This window comes from Rutidosis leptorrhynchoides, chromosome 11 (assembly GCF_046630445.1).
Source record: "Rutidosis leptorrhynchoides isolate AG116_Rl617_1_P2 chromosome 11, CSIRO_AGI_Rlap_v1, whole genome shotgun sequence".
Taxonomy (NCBI): Eukaryota; Viridiplantae; Streptophyta; class Magnoliopsida; order Asterales; family Asteraceae; genus Rutidosis; species Rutidosis leptorrhynchoides.
In genome coordinates this window covers 192872978-192892939 of record NC_092343.1, presented here as the reverse complement: position 1 = coordinate 192892939, position 19962 = coordinate 192872978, and the positions used below count along the sequence as shown (strand labels likewise).

At 36.2% G+C, this 19962-nt stretch overlaps 1 protein-coding gene across 1 annotated transcript; it reads left to right on the top strand.

Annotated features, from left to right (window-relative positions):
• Positions 1-15610: 15610 nt before the first annotated feature.
• LOC139877245 (FT-interacting protein 3-like) lies at positions 15611-17965 on the top strand. Its single transcript, XM_071864659.1, has one exon. It carries the CDS (start codon positions 15611-15613, stop codon positions 17963-17965), a length of 2355 nt encoding a protein of 784 aa, XP_071720760.1.
• Positions 17966-19962: the final 1997 nt, after the last annotated feature.

Below are 19962 nucleotides of genomic sequence, written 5' to 3'. Positions count from 1 at the left end.
ACTTTTAACTTTATAAGGTCCCCAAGTATCCAAATGAATTAATTCACCAACCCTTATTGACTTATGATCACTTAAAGGAAAAGGTTCTCTAGTTTGTTTTGCTTGATGACAATATCACAAGGTTCATTATTATCAATTTTGTTAAAACTAAGATCTTTTCCTAAAACAGTTAAAACTTGATCGATATGATGACCAAGTCTATTATGCCAAATTTTATGTTTAGTCAAATTATGTAAAGACATATTTGAACTAAAATTCTTACCACTTAAACAATCATCAAAGAAATATAGACCATCAAACTCACTACCAGTCCTCATCAACCTTTTTTTAATTAAATCATGTATGTAGTATTATTTATCATCAAAACTTACAACAAGATTACAATCTTTAATTAACTTATTGACATACATTAAACTAACATTGTATTGTGGGATAACCAGCACATCAAACAGTTGAATTTTATTTGAAAGTTTTAGATTACCAATTTGTAAAATCTTAGCAACAGTACCATTATGATGGTTAACAGTTAAATTTAAATCACTGACATCAACTACATTATCAAGTTTAAAAGAATTAGACACCATGTGCTGGTTAGCTCCAGAATCAATAATCCAACCTTTTGATAAAGATTGATTCATATGAAAATAGCTTGCAGAAAAGAATTTATTAAAATTTGTGTTAAAGAAAACATTATTATTTTGAAAACTACCTGCCATATTGGCATTGGCATGATGGGAAACAGTTATTAACAAGAATGAGAAGCTTCATGATTTGATCAATAGTAAGCTGAACAGATGAACTATCAACACATACATTATCAGAAACACAATTATTACTATTAAACCTAGGTGCACATTGATTAAAAGGTTTTTTAACATAATCAGGTGGATAACCTATTAGTTCATAGCACCTATCAACTGTATGGCCAAGCATGTTACAATTCATGAATTTTAATGGTGGATTCTTGTATTTTTTCTTGTTATTAGTAGGATTATTACAATTAACAAAATTAGCAGTTTTAATATTAAAAGCAGAAGATTGTGTTTTATTAACATATGAATTAGATGCATAGTGCATTCTGTGAGATTCATCCCTATAAATAATAGAAAATGCAGTTTTAACAGAAGGAATAGGATCAGAAGTAAGAATTTGACTTCTAATTGGCACATAGACATCATCAAGACCCATTAAAAACTTCATAAGTTTTAAAAATAGATTATGTTCTTGGAATGACTCATCTGCAGATACCATATCATTAATTTTAATCATATCATCAAATTGTCTCCACATAGGATTCAAATTATGATAATAATCAGATAAAGATTGACCAGATTGACTACATGAATTAATTTTTTGATATAGATTAAATGTAACAGAAGCATCAATTTTATCATAGGTTTCTTTTAATTCAGACCAAACAGATTAAGCAGTTTTATAGAAGATTTGTCCATCGTAAACATCCTCGGACAAAGACAATAAAATTCAGGTAAGAACCACAAAATTACATCTATCCCATTGACTAAGTAACACATCATCATCTTCATACTCATACCTAGCACAAGAACCATAAATAAACCCTAATTTATTTTTTGTTTGTAATGCAAGTTTCATAGCACAAGACCAAACATTATAATTTTCAGTTCCTTTTAACTTTTGTGTGATTAAAGATGCACCAGATGTGTCACTAGGATGCAAATAAAAAAGATCATTAAATTCAAGCCTACTAATCTTGATAATACCAGCAGAACTAACAGAACTATCATCAGACATGGTTGCAGTAACAAGAAGAGAACAAATAATAATAAGAAAATCAATAAATACACAAATTTAAACAGATCTAGACAAACAGTAAACAAATAATCATGCAATGATTCAAATACATAGATTAAGCAATTAGAACAGTAAACTTAAACAAATAGCACACAATAACCGCAACAAATCCACGGTTCTGACTCCTGTAAGGAAAGAAAACAAACCCCAATCGACTGGTTACTAACCAGGAAACCTGTAGAGATGTTTTTCATTATAAGTGGTCAAGATCTTACTACGCTTGATCAGGTATTCATAGATCTCGAAGGATTTAGATCAAGATTTGGGCGTAGGGATCTGGTCAAAAAAGGTGAAAAGAAAACACGAATAAACACGAGACCCCCCTTTGTAGAATCAATGGAAGAAGAATCCAGAAACAACAGTAGCAGCGGAAGAACACAATTAGGATTTTGTAACAAAACCCTAATTTTTCAGATCAATGAACCTCAACACCAACAGGATCAACAATCGAACCCAAACACAGAGACTATACTCTTCTTTCAATCGACTGAAAGAAGAAAAACAGAAACACCGAAATCCTAATTTTCCAATTCGATTGAAAAAACTAGCACGATCGAAACAATCAACCTTGCCACTCTGATATCATGAACAAATGCACAATGAAATAATCTTCCAATCACAGTAAGTAAATCTTCCAATCACAGGAAGTTGAACAATTACAAAAAAAAAAAAAAAAAAAAAACAAAAACAAAAAAAACCAATTACAATCAAAGATTGTAACTAAACAAATGTTCACACAGTCACTCACAAACAAGTTCAACAGATTTGAAGTTGTTTATACTCATAGTAGCAATAATCAAATCAATACAGGATGAAACCCTAATAGGGTTTGAGAGAACAATCGAACGAAGAAGAAACAGAAATACAGAATAATGAATACATTAAAAAAATAATTAAGCTTATATAATAACTTAAATTTCACTTCAGTCCCTTCTGGTTCACTCTTAAAGTTCAGCAACAAAGTTTGCTTGTTCCCACTTTGATCACCAAACTTATCTTCCAAAAATGACTCCAAATTCCCCGCAGTTTACTTAACCCAGAAATAATGATCAAAAGATAACAAATAATCCATGTTTAGATTACAATATAATTTCAATAATCTTTTACCAAACCACCCCCCCCCCCCCCAAATAGTATAATTATTAGTAACAACATTCTTAAATACATTGCATCATTGGAACTTTAGCTACTACTAGTCTACTACACACACACACACACACACACACACACACACATATATATATATATATATATATATATATATATATATATATATATATATATATATATATATATATATATATATATATATATATATATATGACTAGTTGCCTACATGTGTGTGATGGTTTCTTAGTAGTTATCTCTAGTTTAAAAAAAATGTTAGATTGCGCACATCAATATGCATCGCGAAGGTTTTTAGGTATGAAAAGGAGGACATCTTTCTTAATTTCGAACTATAACCCCGAAACAAGTAGACGAGTACCCTAAAATTTTGTTAATTCCATAAAATCTGTATCTTTTTAAACAAAACATCAAATTTCTCGTAGTAGTCTTTAAATGTTTTTTTGTTTTGTTTTGGAGGATCTAGGAGAGACAATTTAGCATTTGTCGAAATTCGGTACTATGACAATAGTTTGAATCTCCAAATTAACACCTAATAACCCTCGTGTCCGTCATCAACTAGAGCTAACGACTTCCACACACAGTTTATTTCCCAAATTCACACGCAACTTTTACCAATATATGCTGTTACCGAAGCTGTAGCTATTCACAAAATTTTATTCAGTCCCACTTTTACGCAATGAGGCTAAAATATGTCCAACTGATTTAGCCCAACAACATAGCCACCAAATATAATCCAAATTATCAACTAATTTTGCCGTTTCACTCAAATAATTTTTAGCCCAACTAAACGAACTATTGAAATTAGTCCCCCAAATAATCTTTTTCTAAGCCCACTTAAATTCAGTCCACATATCTATCACGTGGCCACCAACAAAAGATCAAGACTTGAAACTCTGGTATCTTCAACACGTGATTACCAAATTAGGGTTACCAAAATTAAATTAAAGTGGTGTTTAATCTTGGCTGAAGAAGAAACAACTCAGAAACTCTGGTACGCACTTTATTTTTTTGTTCTTTTAAATTCCTCGTTCGGTCTTCTGCGTCTTCATCTCTATCTGTAACTCTTTTGTAACCATCAATTTGTTACAATTTCAATTGTTAGTGAATTCAATATTTGTTGTTAAGTTTGAGATTATCTCCGAGATTGATATGTTTCTTGAGATTGATTGACTGATCTGATGGCGACAAGTGTTAGAAAGAGAGGATCGCCTGGATGTTGGGAGATACAAATTTGAGAGAAAAATAACTCTATTACTCACAAGAATAGATTACACGAGTATTTACAAAACTCTAACAAAAAAAAACTCTCAAACTCACACACACTCTCTAGGTTGTGATTACACTTCTCTGAGTGATTTGGGATGATTTACAATGGAGGTTTGCACCTCTATTTATAGCAAAAAATCTATGGCGGTGAATGGTGTGAACGAAGAAGGTTGGTGGAAGTTCACGACCGTCATCGTGTTCAAATTTGCCACTTCCATACGCGTTATCAACGTCGGCAGCTTTGAACATCTAAATGACGGCTGGAACAGAGCCATCTCGATGAGGGCTGGAAACCACTGGAAACCATCAATTCTCCCCCTCCAGCCGAATCCACGAACATTCCAGTTATGTCTCTGCATAACTCCAACTTTTCTCGAGTCACCACCTTTGTTAACATATCCGCAGGATTCTCCTTTGTATGGATCTTCACTAGTCTTAACAGTTGTCGATCAATTACCTCGCGTATCCAATGATAGCGAATAACAATATGTTTTGTACGGGAATGGTACATGGAGTTCTTGCTCAAATCTAGAGCACTCTGACTGTCACAATATACCTTGTACTCCTTTTGCTTGATTCCAAATTCTTGGAGATAACGCTTTAACCACAACATTTCTTTTCCAGCTTCTGCGGCAGCAATATACTCTGCTTCAGTTGTGGATAATGCAACACACTTCTGTAGTCTTGACTGCCATGAAACGGCTCCCCTTGCAAAAGTGTAAATGAATCCTAAAGTAGATTTCCTACTATCAGGATCTCCGGCCATATCCGCATCTGTATAGCCTTCCAAGATTGGATCAGCTCCCCCGTAACAAAGACATAGATTCGTTGTACCCTTAAGATATCTGAGAATCCATTTTACCGCATTCCAATGCTCTTTCCCGGGGTTCGAGAGAAAACGACTCACTGTTCCCACTGCATGAGCAATATCGGGCCTTGTACACACCATTGCATACATCAAACTTCCAACTGCTGAAGAATATGGTACTGAAGACATCTCCCCGATCTCTTCCTTGGATGAGGGACAAGAACTCTTGCTTAACTTGAAATGGTTAGCTAATGGAATGCTAACAGGTTTGGCATTGTTCATATTGAAACGTGAAAGCACTCGTTCAATATACTTCTCCTGAGATAGTCATAACCTTTTATTCTTCCTGTCTCGGGTTATCTGCATTCCCAAAATCTGTTGAGCCTGTTCTAAGTCTTTCATGTCAAAAGACTTCGAGAGTTCCTTCTTCAGCTGGTTGATCTTCGTTGCGTCTTTCCCTACGATCAAAATATCGTCTACATATAGTAGAAGAGCAACGAAATTTCCTTCAGAAAACTTCTGAATGTAGACACACTCATCTGCTGTAGTTTTCTTATACCCTTGACTCACCATGCACGAGTCAAACTTCTTGTACCACTGCCTAGGTGCCTGCTTCAAACCATACAAACTTTTCTTCAGCTTGCATACGAGGTTATCTCCTGAAACCTCAAAACCTTCCGGCTGCTCCATGTAAATTTCTTCATGTAAATCTCCATGAAGAAAAGCTGTCTTTACATCCATCTGTTCAAGCTCCAAGTTCATACTTGCGACCAATCCAAGTATGACTCTAATTGAAGTCATCTTGACTACTGGTGAAAATATCTCGTCAAAATCAATCCCTTTCTTCTGTTGGAATCCTTTGACTACAAGCCGTGCTTTGTATTTCACCACTTTTTCACTACCATCCTTTTTCAGCTTGAATACCCATTTGTTTTTCAGTGCCTTCTTCCCGCGTGGAAGTTCTACAATCTCATAAGTTTGATTTTTCTGCAGAGAATCCATCTCATCCTGCATTGCGAGCAACCATATTTCTTTATCCTTATGAGTTACTGCTTCATGAAAACTCTCTGGTTCTCCATCTTCAGTAAGTAGAAGGTATTCGGATTCTGGATATCTACTCGATGGAATCCGACCTTTTTCAGATCTACGAACTTCTGGAACATTCTGAGGAGATCCACCATCATCTTGACCTTGTGATGGTGCTGAAACATCTGGCAGATGGGGTTGTGGCTCCCCCTGCTCAGCACCGTCATTTTCCTCATTATCTTCTACTTCTGGCATTTCTTCTTGCACTGAAAATTCATTTCTCATGAATGATTCCGTTATTGCCTCTGGCACCTGAGCAGCAACATTTGACTTCTGGGATATTGAGGGCTTTTCAATATCTTCTATTATCTGGCTTTCATGGAACACCACGTCCCTACTTCTGATCACCTTTTTCTCCTTTGGATCCCTAATCTGTATCCAAATTCTTCATCTCCATAGCCTATGAATATGCATGGAGTGGTCCTTGCATCCAGCTTCTGCCTGAGCTCCTTGGATACATGTGCGTACGCCAAACATTCAAATACTCTTAAGTGAGAGTATGATGGATCCTTTCCAGACTAAAGTTTCTCCGGAACTTCAAAATTCAGTGGTACTGATGGAGATCGGTTGATCAAGTAACATGCGGCTCTGACTGCTTCTCCCCAAAATGGCTTTGACAGCTTAGCCATACTGAGCATGCTCCGAACACGTTCCATGATTTTTCGGTTCATTCTTTCTGCTATACCATTGTGTTGAGGGGTACGTGGAACTGTCTTCTCATGTCGGATGCCATATGATCTGCAATAGGCATCGAACTGCCTGGAAGAGTATTCACCGCCGTTGTCAGATCGAAGACACTTTAACTTCTTTCCTGTCTCACGTTCTACCATGACATGGAACTGTTTAAAGTAATCGAAAACCTGGTCCTTCGTCTGCAAGAAATATACCCACACCTTTCGAGAAGCATCATCGATAAACATTAGAAAGTATCGGTTGCCACCAATTGATTCAACCTCTAAGGGACCGCAAACATCAGAGTGTACTAGATTGAGTAACTCTGATTTTCTCGTTGAAGATGAAATAAACGAGACTCTATGCTGCTTACCAAACAGACAATGATTGCAAGGATCTAGTGCAGCGTCCTTGTCTACATTGATAAGCTTCTTCTTTATTAGGGTAGACAACCCTTTCTCACTCATGTGACCGAGTCTCTGGTGCCATAAATTTTGTGAAGCTTCCTTTTCTGCAACATTAAGGCTGTCTGTGCAGATCTTCACATGAGTTTTGTATAGTGTGCCACAAATGTGTCCCCGAGCGACTATCATAGCGCCTCTTGACAATTTTCATGTGCCTTTACAGAAATGACTATCATAGCCCTGTTTATCGAGAGCTACCCCAGAAAGTAGATTCAGCCGAAGATCTGGCACATGGCGGGCATCCTTTAGAGTGATTGTGCTCCCGGAACTTGTCTTTATCTTGACATCACCAATTCCGACAATCTCAGCGGAACTGGAATTTCCCATCTTCACAGCTCCAAAGTCACCAGCTTTGTATGTTGTGAAGTATTCCTTATATAGAGTCACGTGGTAGGAAGCTGCAGTATCTACCACCCATTCTGTTTCTTCTCGTGAGACGTAAAGGCATGTCTCATCATGGGTTGAACAATAAGCTACATCACCAGAGATAGTCACTAATTTTCTCCACCCTTATTCTTCAGCTGTGAACTTCTTTGACCTTGTTCCTCTTTCAATTTATAGTAGTTCTTCTTCATATGTCCCTCTAATCCACAATGATGGCATTTATATGTTGGTTTTCTGCCATCAGCTGACCTGCCCCTGCTCTTGCTTCTGCCTCTCCATTTATTTGTGCTACTCATTTGCTGTCTCCCCCGATTCTCTATGACAAAGGCATGGGTCTGATCTATGCGCATGTCCTTTCTCCTTGCCTCTTCACTGAATAGGGCATCCTTGACTATTGACATGGTAAGTTTGCCATTCGGGGCTGAGTTGCTGAGTGTTACTACCAGCGTTTCCCAACTATCGGGAAGAGAACTAAGTAGCAATAGTGCCTGAACTTCATCGCCAAGCGGCATCTCTACAGACGATAACTGGTTGACCAAGCTCTGAAACTCACTGGTATGCTCGGCAACTGAAGTTCCACTTTTGAGCTTCATGTTGACTAAACGCCTCATCAACAAGGCTTTATTCCGAGCAGTCTTGGCCTGGTACATGTCCTCCTACTTTTTCCAGAGGGCATATGCGTCTGTCTCTTGTGCAACATGGTGGAAGACACTATGATCAATCCATTGACGGATCTGACCAATAGTTTTTCGGTTTGATTTCTTCCAATCTATCTCTTTGGCGGAATCAGGGTTTATACCCTTCAATTCAATAGGATCAAACAAATCCTTACAGCTGAGGAGATCTTCCATCCGAGGTTTCCACAGCGTGTAGTTTGTGGCTGTGAGCATAATCATAGCTCCCGAAGATGATGTTGACTCTTCTATGGACATTATCACCTTATAAATAATTTTTCAACACAAACGGGGTTGAATTTTAGAAATCAGAGATCACCGTTACGTCTGGAACGGTTGAAAATGGTGAAATAGACACTTCGCGGCTTAAATTCCACTTACGGGGCAAAATTATAATTTTTTAAAAACTTCAGGGACCAAAAATGAAATTCTGAAAGTTTCAGGGATCAAATTGTAAAATTTCAGAATTGCTACAGTACTGCTACAGTACTGCTACAGGAACTTGCTACAGAACTGCTACAGGAACTTGCTACAGTGCCGCCAGCTGCTACAGTGAATTGCTACGGGACTTTCTTCTCCGGCGAAAATTCCGGCACCGGTCGTCTTCTCCGGCGAGATTCCGGCAAGTTGACCAAATGTTGACCGCGTTTTCTGGGCTCGTTATAGCTCCGTTTAAGTCACTGTTTTTTGCGTTGGACTCGGTTCGACGAGACGAATCCAATGGTACACTCAAAATTGGATTTTGAGGAAACTTCAGAAGACCCAAAAACTCAACCAACGTCTCTAACCAAGCTCTGATACCACTTGTTAGGAAGAGAGGATCGCCTGGACGTTAGGAGATACAAATTTGAGAGAAAAATAACTCTATTACTTTCAAGAATAGATTACACGAGTATTTACAAAACTCTAACAAAAAAAAAACTCTCAAACTCACACACACTCTCTAGGTTGTGATTACACTTCTCTGAGTGATTTGGGATGATTTACAATGGAGGTTTGCACCTCTATTTATAGCAAAAAATCTATGGCGGTGAATGGTGTGAACGAATAAGGTTGGTGGAAGTTGGCGGCAGTCATCGTGTTCAAGTTTGCCACTTCCATACGCGTTATCAACGTCGGCAGCTTTGAACATCTAAATGACTGCTAGAACAGAGCCATCTAGATGACGGCTGGAAACCACTGGAAACCATCAATAAGAACTTCGTACGGGATTTTTCTAATATGCCAAAGGATTTATTGCATCGTAAACTCGGATAATGATGATGTTGATGTAAACTCGGATAATGATGATGTTGATGTAGTAATTATTATGGAGAATTGACGCTTTATCGACCATGACCATTATCTGGACAGTCAGTTTAATTTACACATACTTTCGTTGCTTAATGATTTTGATGTTAGACTTTGTAGGGTTGAATTCACTGCAAGCAATGGGTCAGTGATTACTGCTAGATTCTTAGGTGAGAATGTGGAGTCGTGTCAATACACAGCTTTGAGGTTTGGACAAATTGTATTGTGGTACGAGTCTCTTAGACTATTTCTAACCCTGCCTGTGACATCACAGGCAAAAGTGCACTTTTTGCCCCAAAAAGTGTACAGGGACTCTGACTGGACCATGTCAAATTTTGACCCCAATAATCTAAAATGTCAAGTGTATGGTGTCAAATGATTGTAGGGTCCACTAATTTATTTATTTTATTCATTTTATTTATTTTGCTCATTTTATCATATTATATTAAAACATAAAATTATTAAAACTAATTTACTTTATTCCAAAAAAAAAAAAGTACAACGTTTAAAAAAAACACACCGAAATAAAAAACAAAAAAAAAAACAAAAAAAACTAATAATTAAATAAAACTAATCTTCATCGGTGTCTAGATTTTGTGGTTTCGGTGGGTTGTCGAGCAAAGGCTTAAAATTATCAAGGTACATTCGCTTAAGCCTTGTGAGGAAGTCTCGTTGTTCCGGGTCGGTGATATCTTCGGTTTTCACCGATAAAATACTTGCACCCATTAAAGCGGTGCGGAGGAGCTCCTTTTGATCTAAAAGTTTAATACTTTTAGTTTGTGCCTTTTTATGCTTCGAAATTGCGTTCAAAGCATCCTCCGCTTTTGACGAACGAGACGAACGAGACGCTTGACTAGAATCGGAGTCATGTGATTTTTTGGCCTTCTTTTTAGCCTTGTCCCGTCCCATTGGCCTACGAACAAAATCATCATCAAAAAGATCGTTTTGAGACAACGAAGGTTCAAAACTCTCCTCATCCGCACTAAGATCAACTCGACCACCCGTGCCCTGAACATGCCACTTTGATTTATCTTTCAACACATACCAAGCGGCTAAATTGTTAAACTTTTTCCCTTTTGTATTTAACACGTAGATTTGGTGGGCTCGTGTCAACACATCGACATCATTTGATCCACTTTTCCAATTGCGTTCCGCCTCGTTGAACGCCGCGGCAAATTCACTACAAGCCTTGTTGATGTTTCGCCATTTTGATGACAATTGGTTGTCACCTCGAACCCACCCATTGTTATTGTTGTTGAACTTGTTGTGAATCGTACCCCACAAAGAACCATACTTTTGATTATTTCCCTTTCGATTATCCTCAGACGAATCAACCCAACACTGGGCTAACCATGCTTCTTCCTCAGGAGACCAAGCCGTGACCTTCTTGGTTGCCGGTGTGTAACGAACTTGATCCTCGCCTACAAATATAAACATAAACATACAATTAACAAAATACAACAAATGCATATACATATACATGAAAAACAGAAGAAAAAAAATATACAACCAAAAAAAAAAAAAAAACCGAATTTAAACAGAAAAAAAACAGTTAAAAAACGGAAAAAAATAACAAAAAAAAAAAATTAATTTGGGACAAAAATTATACCTAATTAATAAATATATAAACATACACATATACTAACAAATACATATACATATATAATACAAATATGTAAATTCACATACATTTACAAAAAAAAAAAAAAAAAAAAAAACAGAAAAATACAGCTGAAAAAAAACAGTAAAAAACGAAAAAAAATAAAAAAAAAACAGAAAAAAATACGTTCTTTTGGGAAAAAAATAATACCTAACTCGACGTTCTTTTTTTTGTGCTTTCGTTTGGCACGATCTTGTGTTTCCGGAACCGTTTTGGTCGGAGTTTCCGGCACCGTTTCTTGATAAATCAGAGTCATCGGGGTTTGAAAGTTGCGAAATTGTTGGGCTTCTTCAATTCGCCTTTGTTGTTCCAAAAATAGTTGATGTTGTTGTTCGGGTGTCAACACTCGGAATTGAGGCGCGATCAACGGAACTTGATGATAGTTGTTTGGGTTTGATGAACCTCCTCCGATGTAACTTCCGTACCAATCGGGTGGAGTATTTGGTCTTTGATTTGGATTTGACATAGTGTTTTGAAGAAGATTGAAAAAAAAAAAAAATTTGGAAAAGTTGTAGAGAAGAAGAAGGAGGTAGAAGATGAAGATGGAAGATGGAAGATGGAAAGAATAAATAAATAAGTAATTAAATTCGGATTTAATAAAAAAAAAATCTCAAACGGATATATATCCGTTGTATTCTCAGCCAACCACACAACTCCACCTGTCCCTGACCTGCAATTGACCCGACGTCAAATAGTAAACTGACGCCCCCACGCGTCAGATTCTGACGCCGCGTTGGAGGCGTCAGGGGCGTCAGATGGTGCCACCTCGTCTGACGCAAGTGATTCTGACGCTGCGTTGGAAAGAGTCTTACTAAAAAGATTATAGAACATGGAGAGACGTGTGGGATTTGTCTCGATGATTTTAAAGGAATGGGCACAATGATTGGAACGTTGGATTGTAAACATAGTTCTCATCATGAATGCATTCGAAAATGGTTGGATATGAAGAAAGAATGTCCACTCTGCAGGCATAGAGTTGTTAGTTATTATTGAGAGTATTACATTGCTAGTTACTACGTTATTGTTATTTGATTTATCGTCTTTATTTTCTTTTTTTTGAAAAGCATTATTTGATTTATCGTTGAATTAGGTACTTTATACGATGCCTGTTTCTTTTATTCTTCGGCCTGTGGTATTTGGATGTTTTAAAGTACCCTTTACCTGCTCTCTCTACTTTTTTTTTTTGAAAGGCAAGAACCCAATATTTGTAGTTTGTGGTGCTTCAGCTATTAAGTTTCTACAGGCTTGTCTATTAACCACTTTATTGACTTATCAACCTTTGACTTCTATGTGTTTTGTAGTTTAAATAGTTGGCTATTATTATTATTGTTTGATATTTGTGTGTTTCGGTCTCTGACCTACTGGCTTTCTATCATTGCTGTTATAGATTGTTACTGCCGATCCATAAGTACTGGTTATAGCATCTAAAACATTTATCTTTCGCGTTGAAAATTTGTTAGAGGCTGTTTGATGCCGATGTTATATAAAGGTAATGTATGTTTACTGTGGTACAGAGAATAACAGCTACTGAGCTACTACTTACAGTTGTATGACGGTGGTGTGGTTAATCATAATTGCTTCTATTTACTTTTCACTTAATGTCTGTTTCTGAACAACTTAATTCAGTGAGTAAAATTGCTATCTTTTTATCACTTAATCTGAAAACTAATCTGTTTCAAGGAGACATAGAATCAGACACCCTTCCAAAATAAGAGACAAATGGAAACGGTAGAGGCCTCGGTAAGTGTAATTTCATATGCATCAACTGCTCAACAACAACAACATTATGGTATGGATCATCGCCTACGTTATCATCATTGTTGTGAGATTGGATCTGCTGCTTTATCTATGGGGAAACAACCAGCACCTATGATGAAAGATTTAATGTGATATGCATGCTCAAAAAATAAGTCATTTTAAATCAACACAACGGTTGTAGACTTGTAGCTGCACACCTACTATCTAGTTAGCTTCATTATAAGAGCTAAATTAGATTTACTAAAATATTTTTTGAAACTTTTCATGTATTATATTCGTATAAAAGTTTTCTTATAAGTCTTATTCAATATTATTATTATTATTATTATTCATGGGGCAGGATCAATGGGTAAGTAACCGATCGGGGGGAAGTGGGGGAAGCAAATTTTTTTTTTTCGTTTTTTTTTTTGGATTTTTTTTTCGGACATCAAGATCACACGAAAATATGAACATTTAGAAAAGACACTTCGTGATGAATGTTATTATTTAAGCGGGAAAACGATCGACAAAAATAACATTCAAGATAATATTGTTCGTGAAGAATGTGAACGTTTTTTTTTCTTCATGTTTTATGAAGTAAAATTTAGCCCGATTTAGAGTTTAGGGTTTAGGGTTTAGTGTTTAGAGTTTGGTGTTTTGGGCCTAAACTCTAAACCCTAAACTGTAAACTGTTCGTCTTAAAAACTCAATCTAAATCCTAAACCCTAAACCCTAAATTTCTAAACCCTAATATCTAAACCCTATAAACCCTAATATCTAAAACTTCAATATACGCTCGAAAAACACGATAATTGTTATATACGTAGTATTACTTCTTCGAGCGTTGTTCCACCAAAATAAAAACATTTATCACAAAGTGTCTTTATTAAATGTTCATACTTTCATCCAATCTATAATGTTTGTGAACAAAGTTTTTTCAAAAAACGAAAAAAAAAAAAAATTTGCTTCCCCCCAATTCCCCCGATTGGTTACTTTCCCCTTGATTCTCACCACTATTATTCATTATAAATACAAAGCACATGAAGAAGAAAAGCTTATTAGGAGCCTTTACCACTGTAAGAATTACAACCACACTTTGCTAACATTGTTATAAACACACTTTATGTCACAAGCAGGAATCACAAACAACGAGCATTGTTGTTCTTACCAAACCTATGTGCTATTGTAAGAGACCAATTTTGTTGTATCGAAAACCCCCGCCACAATGCGAGGGTAATCACAACCCTTGTTATGAAGAATAATGTAAGATTAAATATTACTTTTAATGCAGGTGCTTTAAATTTATTTTGGCTAAAAAAACGAAAAGTTACATAGAAAACGAAGACGTTTTCAAAAAAAAAAAATATATATGTCAACCACCAGGCAATATAAAAGGGGATGAAACGGGGTGAGACTCGTAGCTAGAAAGCTACATCAAAACAACCATACACTATCTGTATCGAACCTCAGTCTCAAAACCCACAAAACATCCATCCAATCAAACTTAAAGAAATATAAACAACCTCCTTTAAACAAAGCACATAGACTTGAAACCACGATCTATCATAGACTTAAAACCACGATCTAAACAAATAAAGAATCTCGAAAAATAATACTCCCTCCGTTTTAAAAAAAAAACAGTTCCGTTTGATTTTTTGGTGGATGTCTAATTTGCTCTTCATTTAATGTAGTTATTATAAAGAGTAACTAATAAATTAATTGATATATTTAAAGTTAAATTTTCAAGATTAAAAGTGATATAAATGAACTTTAATGATATTTAATTATTATTTAGAAAAAGGAACAATAATTTCGAGACAAACAAAAATAGAAAGGTGGATAGTTTTTTTTGGGACGTAGTACAAAAACCACCACGATGACGACCTAAGGAATCACTTTCTTAAGTTTACCATTAACCATCTCGCTAACACAAAGTTAAATGCCATTATTCAATGTTTGATTGGAGATATTCGATGCAATTGATGTGCATAAATTAGAAAGGTACCTTTTTGATGTATGAATTTAATTTAATATCCTTTTTTAGATATAAAAAATAATTTTAAAATGAAAAAGGTAAATTAATTTTTTTTTTGGTACTAAGAAACTTGTGTAATTTTTGTTTTGGTACTAAGAAATTTTGTGGGTGCTCTTGAAACTATTAAATGCAAAACTCTTGCAACATATATATTGAAAAAGAAAATAATCGAATTCTCTCTTTCCATATCATGATGCTTTTATTCTTATTCAATATGATTCATTATGGCATTTTAATACAAATAATATCACGTTATTAACTACTAAAACCAGTTTTCTATACACGATCACTCTTTAACCCCTGTTTTCCTGTAATATTAATCCTTCCTCCATTTTGGTTTGTTCAAATTTATTTTTTATCTCATTATTGAAATTAAAAACCCAACGGTTATCAGATTTTAATTTTTTTTTCTCCCAAATTTATAGGAATCGTATAACAGTATCTCCATATCTCTCACTAGGCATACATGTATACTCCAATGTTTATAACGTCTATATACAAACATAAATTTCATCACAAGTCTTTCAAAATTCTCTAGGGTTTTGATCAAAATTTCAATATTCCTCTGTTTTTACAATGGCAAAACAAAGTCAAAACCAAAATCCGAACCAACCCCAGAATCAGAATATGAATTCGGGTTTAAACGAAATCGAGGAGTTTAGTTTGAAGGAAACGAGACCGAGTTTAGGTGGTGGCAGAGTACCCGGAAATGAAAGATTTGGGACAGCTTTTGATCTTGTGGAACAAATGCATTATATGTACATAAGAATTGTAAAGGCTAGAAATTTATCTTCAAAAAAAGGTAATTCTCCTAGCCCATTTGTTGAATTTAAGCTTGGTACTTTTATTGCTTGTACTAAACATTTTGTAAAGAACCCAAATCCCGAATGGAATCAAGTTTTCGCCTTTCCTAAAGATCGAATTCAATCATTAACTCTTGAGCTTAATGTGAAAGATAAGGATGATTCGAGTGAGGATAATTCGATTGGTGGGATTTCGTTTGATATTAATGAGCTTCCCGTAAGAGCCCCACCAGATAGCCCGTTAGCCCCTCAATGGTATCGATTAGACAATAGGGTTAATGGTGGAGAGTTAATGGTGGTTGTTTGGATGGGTACACAAGCTGATGAATCATTTCCTGATTCTTGTCATTTAGATGCAATTTTGGTTGATGGTGATGGTGTCACAAATGTGAGATCGAAAGTGTATTTATCGCCTCGTCTTTGGTATGTTCGTGTTCAAGTGATTGAAGCTCAAGAATTAAATGTTAATAATAATAGGCAGGTTGAGTTTTTTGTGAAAGGTATGGTTTTGAATATGGTTTTAAGGACTAAAGTTATGTCTAGACCGTTATGGAACGAGGATTTAATGTTCGTTGTAGCCGAACCGTTTGATGAAGATTTGGTTTTAAGCGTTGAAGAAAAAGTTGGTAATAAAGAAGAAGTTGTGGGCAAGTGTTTGATTCCGCTTCATAATGTGGAGAAACGATTAGATACGCGAGTAGTTAGTAGCAAATGGTTTAATCTTGAAAAGCATACGATAGGTGAAAAGGGGGAGATTAATGTGGTCCCGTTGAATAGTAAGATTCATGTACGAGTTTGTTTAGATGGTGGGTATCATGTACTCGACGAGTTGACTCAGTATAGTAGTGATCTTCGGGCGACTCATAGGTTACTTGGGTCGCCTAGTATTGGTGTACTTGAATTGGGAATACTAAATGCTAACAATTTAATGCCTATGAAAACAAGAAACGGACGTGGGGCCGTTGATGCTTATTGTGTAGCGAAATATGGGCATAAATGGATCCGAACAAAAACTGTTATCGATTCATTGAACCCTAAATGGAACGAACAGTATACTTGGGAGGTTTTCGATCCATGTACTGTAATCACAATTGTAGTGTTTGATAATAATCATTTACAAGGAGTTGATAATGGAGGTGGAGTTAAAGATTCAAGAATTGGCAAAGTAAGAATTAGATTATCGACACTTGAAACAGATCGTGTGTACACTCATTCGTATCCTTTGATTGTGTTACACCCTTTGGGTGTTAAAAAAGTGGGTGAAATACAGCTCGCTGTTCGGTTTACGTGCGTTTCGTTCGTTAGTTTGATGCAAATGTACACTCAACCATTGTTGCCAAGTATGCATTACATACATCCTTTGAGTATTTTTCAAAAAGATAGTTTGAGGCATCAAGCGACACAAATAGTAGCCATGAGGTTGAACCGGGCTGAGCCACCTTTGAGGAAAGAAGTGGTTGAGTATATGCTCGATGTGGGTTCGAACATGTGGAGTTTAAGGAAGAGTAAAGCTAATTATTTTCGGTTGCTTGAGGTTCTTTCGGTTTTGGTTTCGGTTTGCAAATGGTTTAACCGCATTTGCAACTGGACTAGCACGTTTAACACGCTTATGGCACATGCTGTGTTGTTTTATATTGTTTACAACCCGAACATTATCATGAGTGCGATATTGGTGTACTTTATTGTGAGCGGGGTTTTGAAGTATCGATCGAGATCAAGATATCCACCTCACATGGATATTAAATTATCCCATGGTGATAAACTAATTGGTGATGAACTAGATGAAGAGTTTGATACATTTCCTAGTTCGAAAAATGGTGATGTGTTGAGAATGAGGTATGATAGGCTTAGAAGTGTCGGGTCTCGGATTCAGACTGTGATTGGTGACATGGCAACGCAAGGGGAAAGGATTCAGAATTTGGTTACGTGGCGGGACCCACGTGCCACGGCTATGTTTTTGATGTTCTGTTGCGTATTAGCTGTTGTACTTTATCTGGTTCCGTTTAAAGGTGTGGTGACGTTTGTGGGGATGTTTGTGATGAGACATCCATCACTTAGGAACCGGGTTCCTTCGGTACCTATGAATTTTTTTAGGAGATTGCCTGCGAGAACCGATGGGTTATTGTGAATTGGGTATCGTTTTAGCTTATCAATGATGGGATTTTAAAGTTTAAGTTTTGTTACTAGATAGTTTTCATTGTTTTTTATGGTACTAGTAGTTTGAATTTGAATGGAAAGGGTTGATTGTTTATTTTTGTACGATCCACATTTACAATTCTTAGTACTTATATTTGCTCGTACTTGTATGATCAAGATTGCACTGTTTACCTTTTAACATATTCATGACTAATTTAATAAAGAGGATCATAAGTATTTAGCATCTCTTGAGACACATATATCTATCTAAAGGATCATTTATCATTTGATGACTGAGGAGAATATATATTTATCAATAAAATATCTAACCCTCATACTACCCATTTTCCTTTAACAATGTATTTTTTTATCTAATATAACGATTACTATTAAAATAAGGAGTCTTCATCAATAAATGAAGGACCCCGAACCTATACAAGCTAATAAACAAAAAATGAACGAAAGGGCCCGGAAAAAGTAACCAACTAGACCAACCTAAATACAAGCTAACTCGAACTCAGTCCACCTGAACACCAATTATAAACCAATCAACCTACATAACATGAATAAAGGCTACCACCAGTGGCGAAACTTGAACCTGAGTACAAATGGGGCGGGTTTAAAAATTTAATAAATTTTTCATTCTCAACACGGGTAAACACTAAAAAACACCTTATTTTTTAGTAAAATTTTCAATTTTTTAGTGTAAAATTTTTTTTCCCGTTAAATCCAGGTGGGGCGGGTAACCCTCCGGAGTACTTATATTTCGCCACTGGCTACCACCAAATAGTAGAGTAAAAACAAAAAATATAACCGCATTCAAAACGAGCTAAATGTTTGTCAATCCTTGAAAGAATCCCTTCCACTTGTCAACTGAATTGTCAACTTCAATAACATCTCAATGCACAAACGAACCAATATTCTTTTTTGCCTTATTCGTTCCGTTCCGTAGACGATCAGTGGCACCGAACTTACCATGTGAAGCTGATGGAAAAATACCAACAGAAGGTGCAATAACATATGTGTCTCAATCGAAACCACATTTTCAAAACCATGCACCTCAACAAAATTTTCAACCAAATCAGTAACTCCATGAACCTGGACAGAAGGATCAACAAATGCACCATCATCAATGATACCATACCAACAATCAAACCCGAACTAAATATCTATGTAACAAATTGTGTGTTGAATTGCTATTTAATCGGTCATTAATATTGCATCCATATTGAAAATTAGGCTGAATTTTTTGTATCAATCGTTATTATTATAATTTTTTTTAGCAAAAAATGATGGTTTCCAGTGGTTTCCAGCCGTCATCTAGATGACTCTGTTCCAGCTGCCATCTAGATGTTCAACGTTTCCAGCTTTGAACAACTCATACGGAAGTAGCAAACTTGAACACGATGACGGCCGCCAACTTCCGCCAACCATCTTCGTTCACACCATTCACCGTCATAGAAATTTTACTATAAATAGAGATGCAAACTTTCATTGTAAATCATCCTAAATCACTCAGAGAAGTGTAATCACAACCTTGAGAGTGTGTGTGAGTTTTGAGAGTTTTTTGTAAGAGTTTTGTAATACTCTGTAAATCTATTCTTGTGAGTAATAGAGTTGTTTTTCTCTCAAATTTATATCTCCCAACGTCCAGGCGATCCCCTCTTCCTAACAAGTGGTATCAAGAGCTTGGTTAGAGACGTTGGTTGAGTTTTTTGGGTCTTCTGAAATTTTCTCAAAATTCAATTTTGAGTGTACCATTGGATTCGTCTTGTCGAACCGAGTCCAACGCAAAAAACGGCGACTTAAACGGAGTTATAATGAGCCCAGAAAACGCGGTCAAAGTTTGGTCAACTCGCCGGAGAAGACGACCGGTGTCGGAATTTTTGCCGGAGAAGACGATCACTGTAGCAATTCACTGTAGCAGCGGCGGCGTAGCAAGTCACTGTAGCAGTACTGTAGCGGTACTGTAGCAATCCTGAAATTTTA

Excerpts from the sequence above, each read along its gene's own strand:
- LOC139877245 (XM_071864659.1), top strand. The coding sequence starts at position 15,611 with ATGGCAAAACAAAGTCAAAACCAAAATCCGAACCAACCCCAGAATCAG.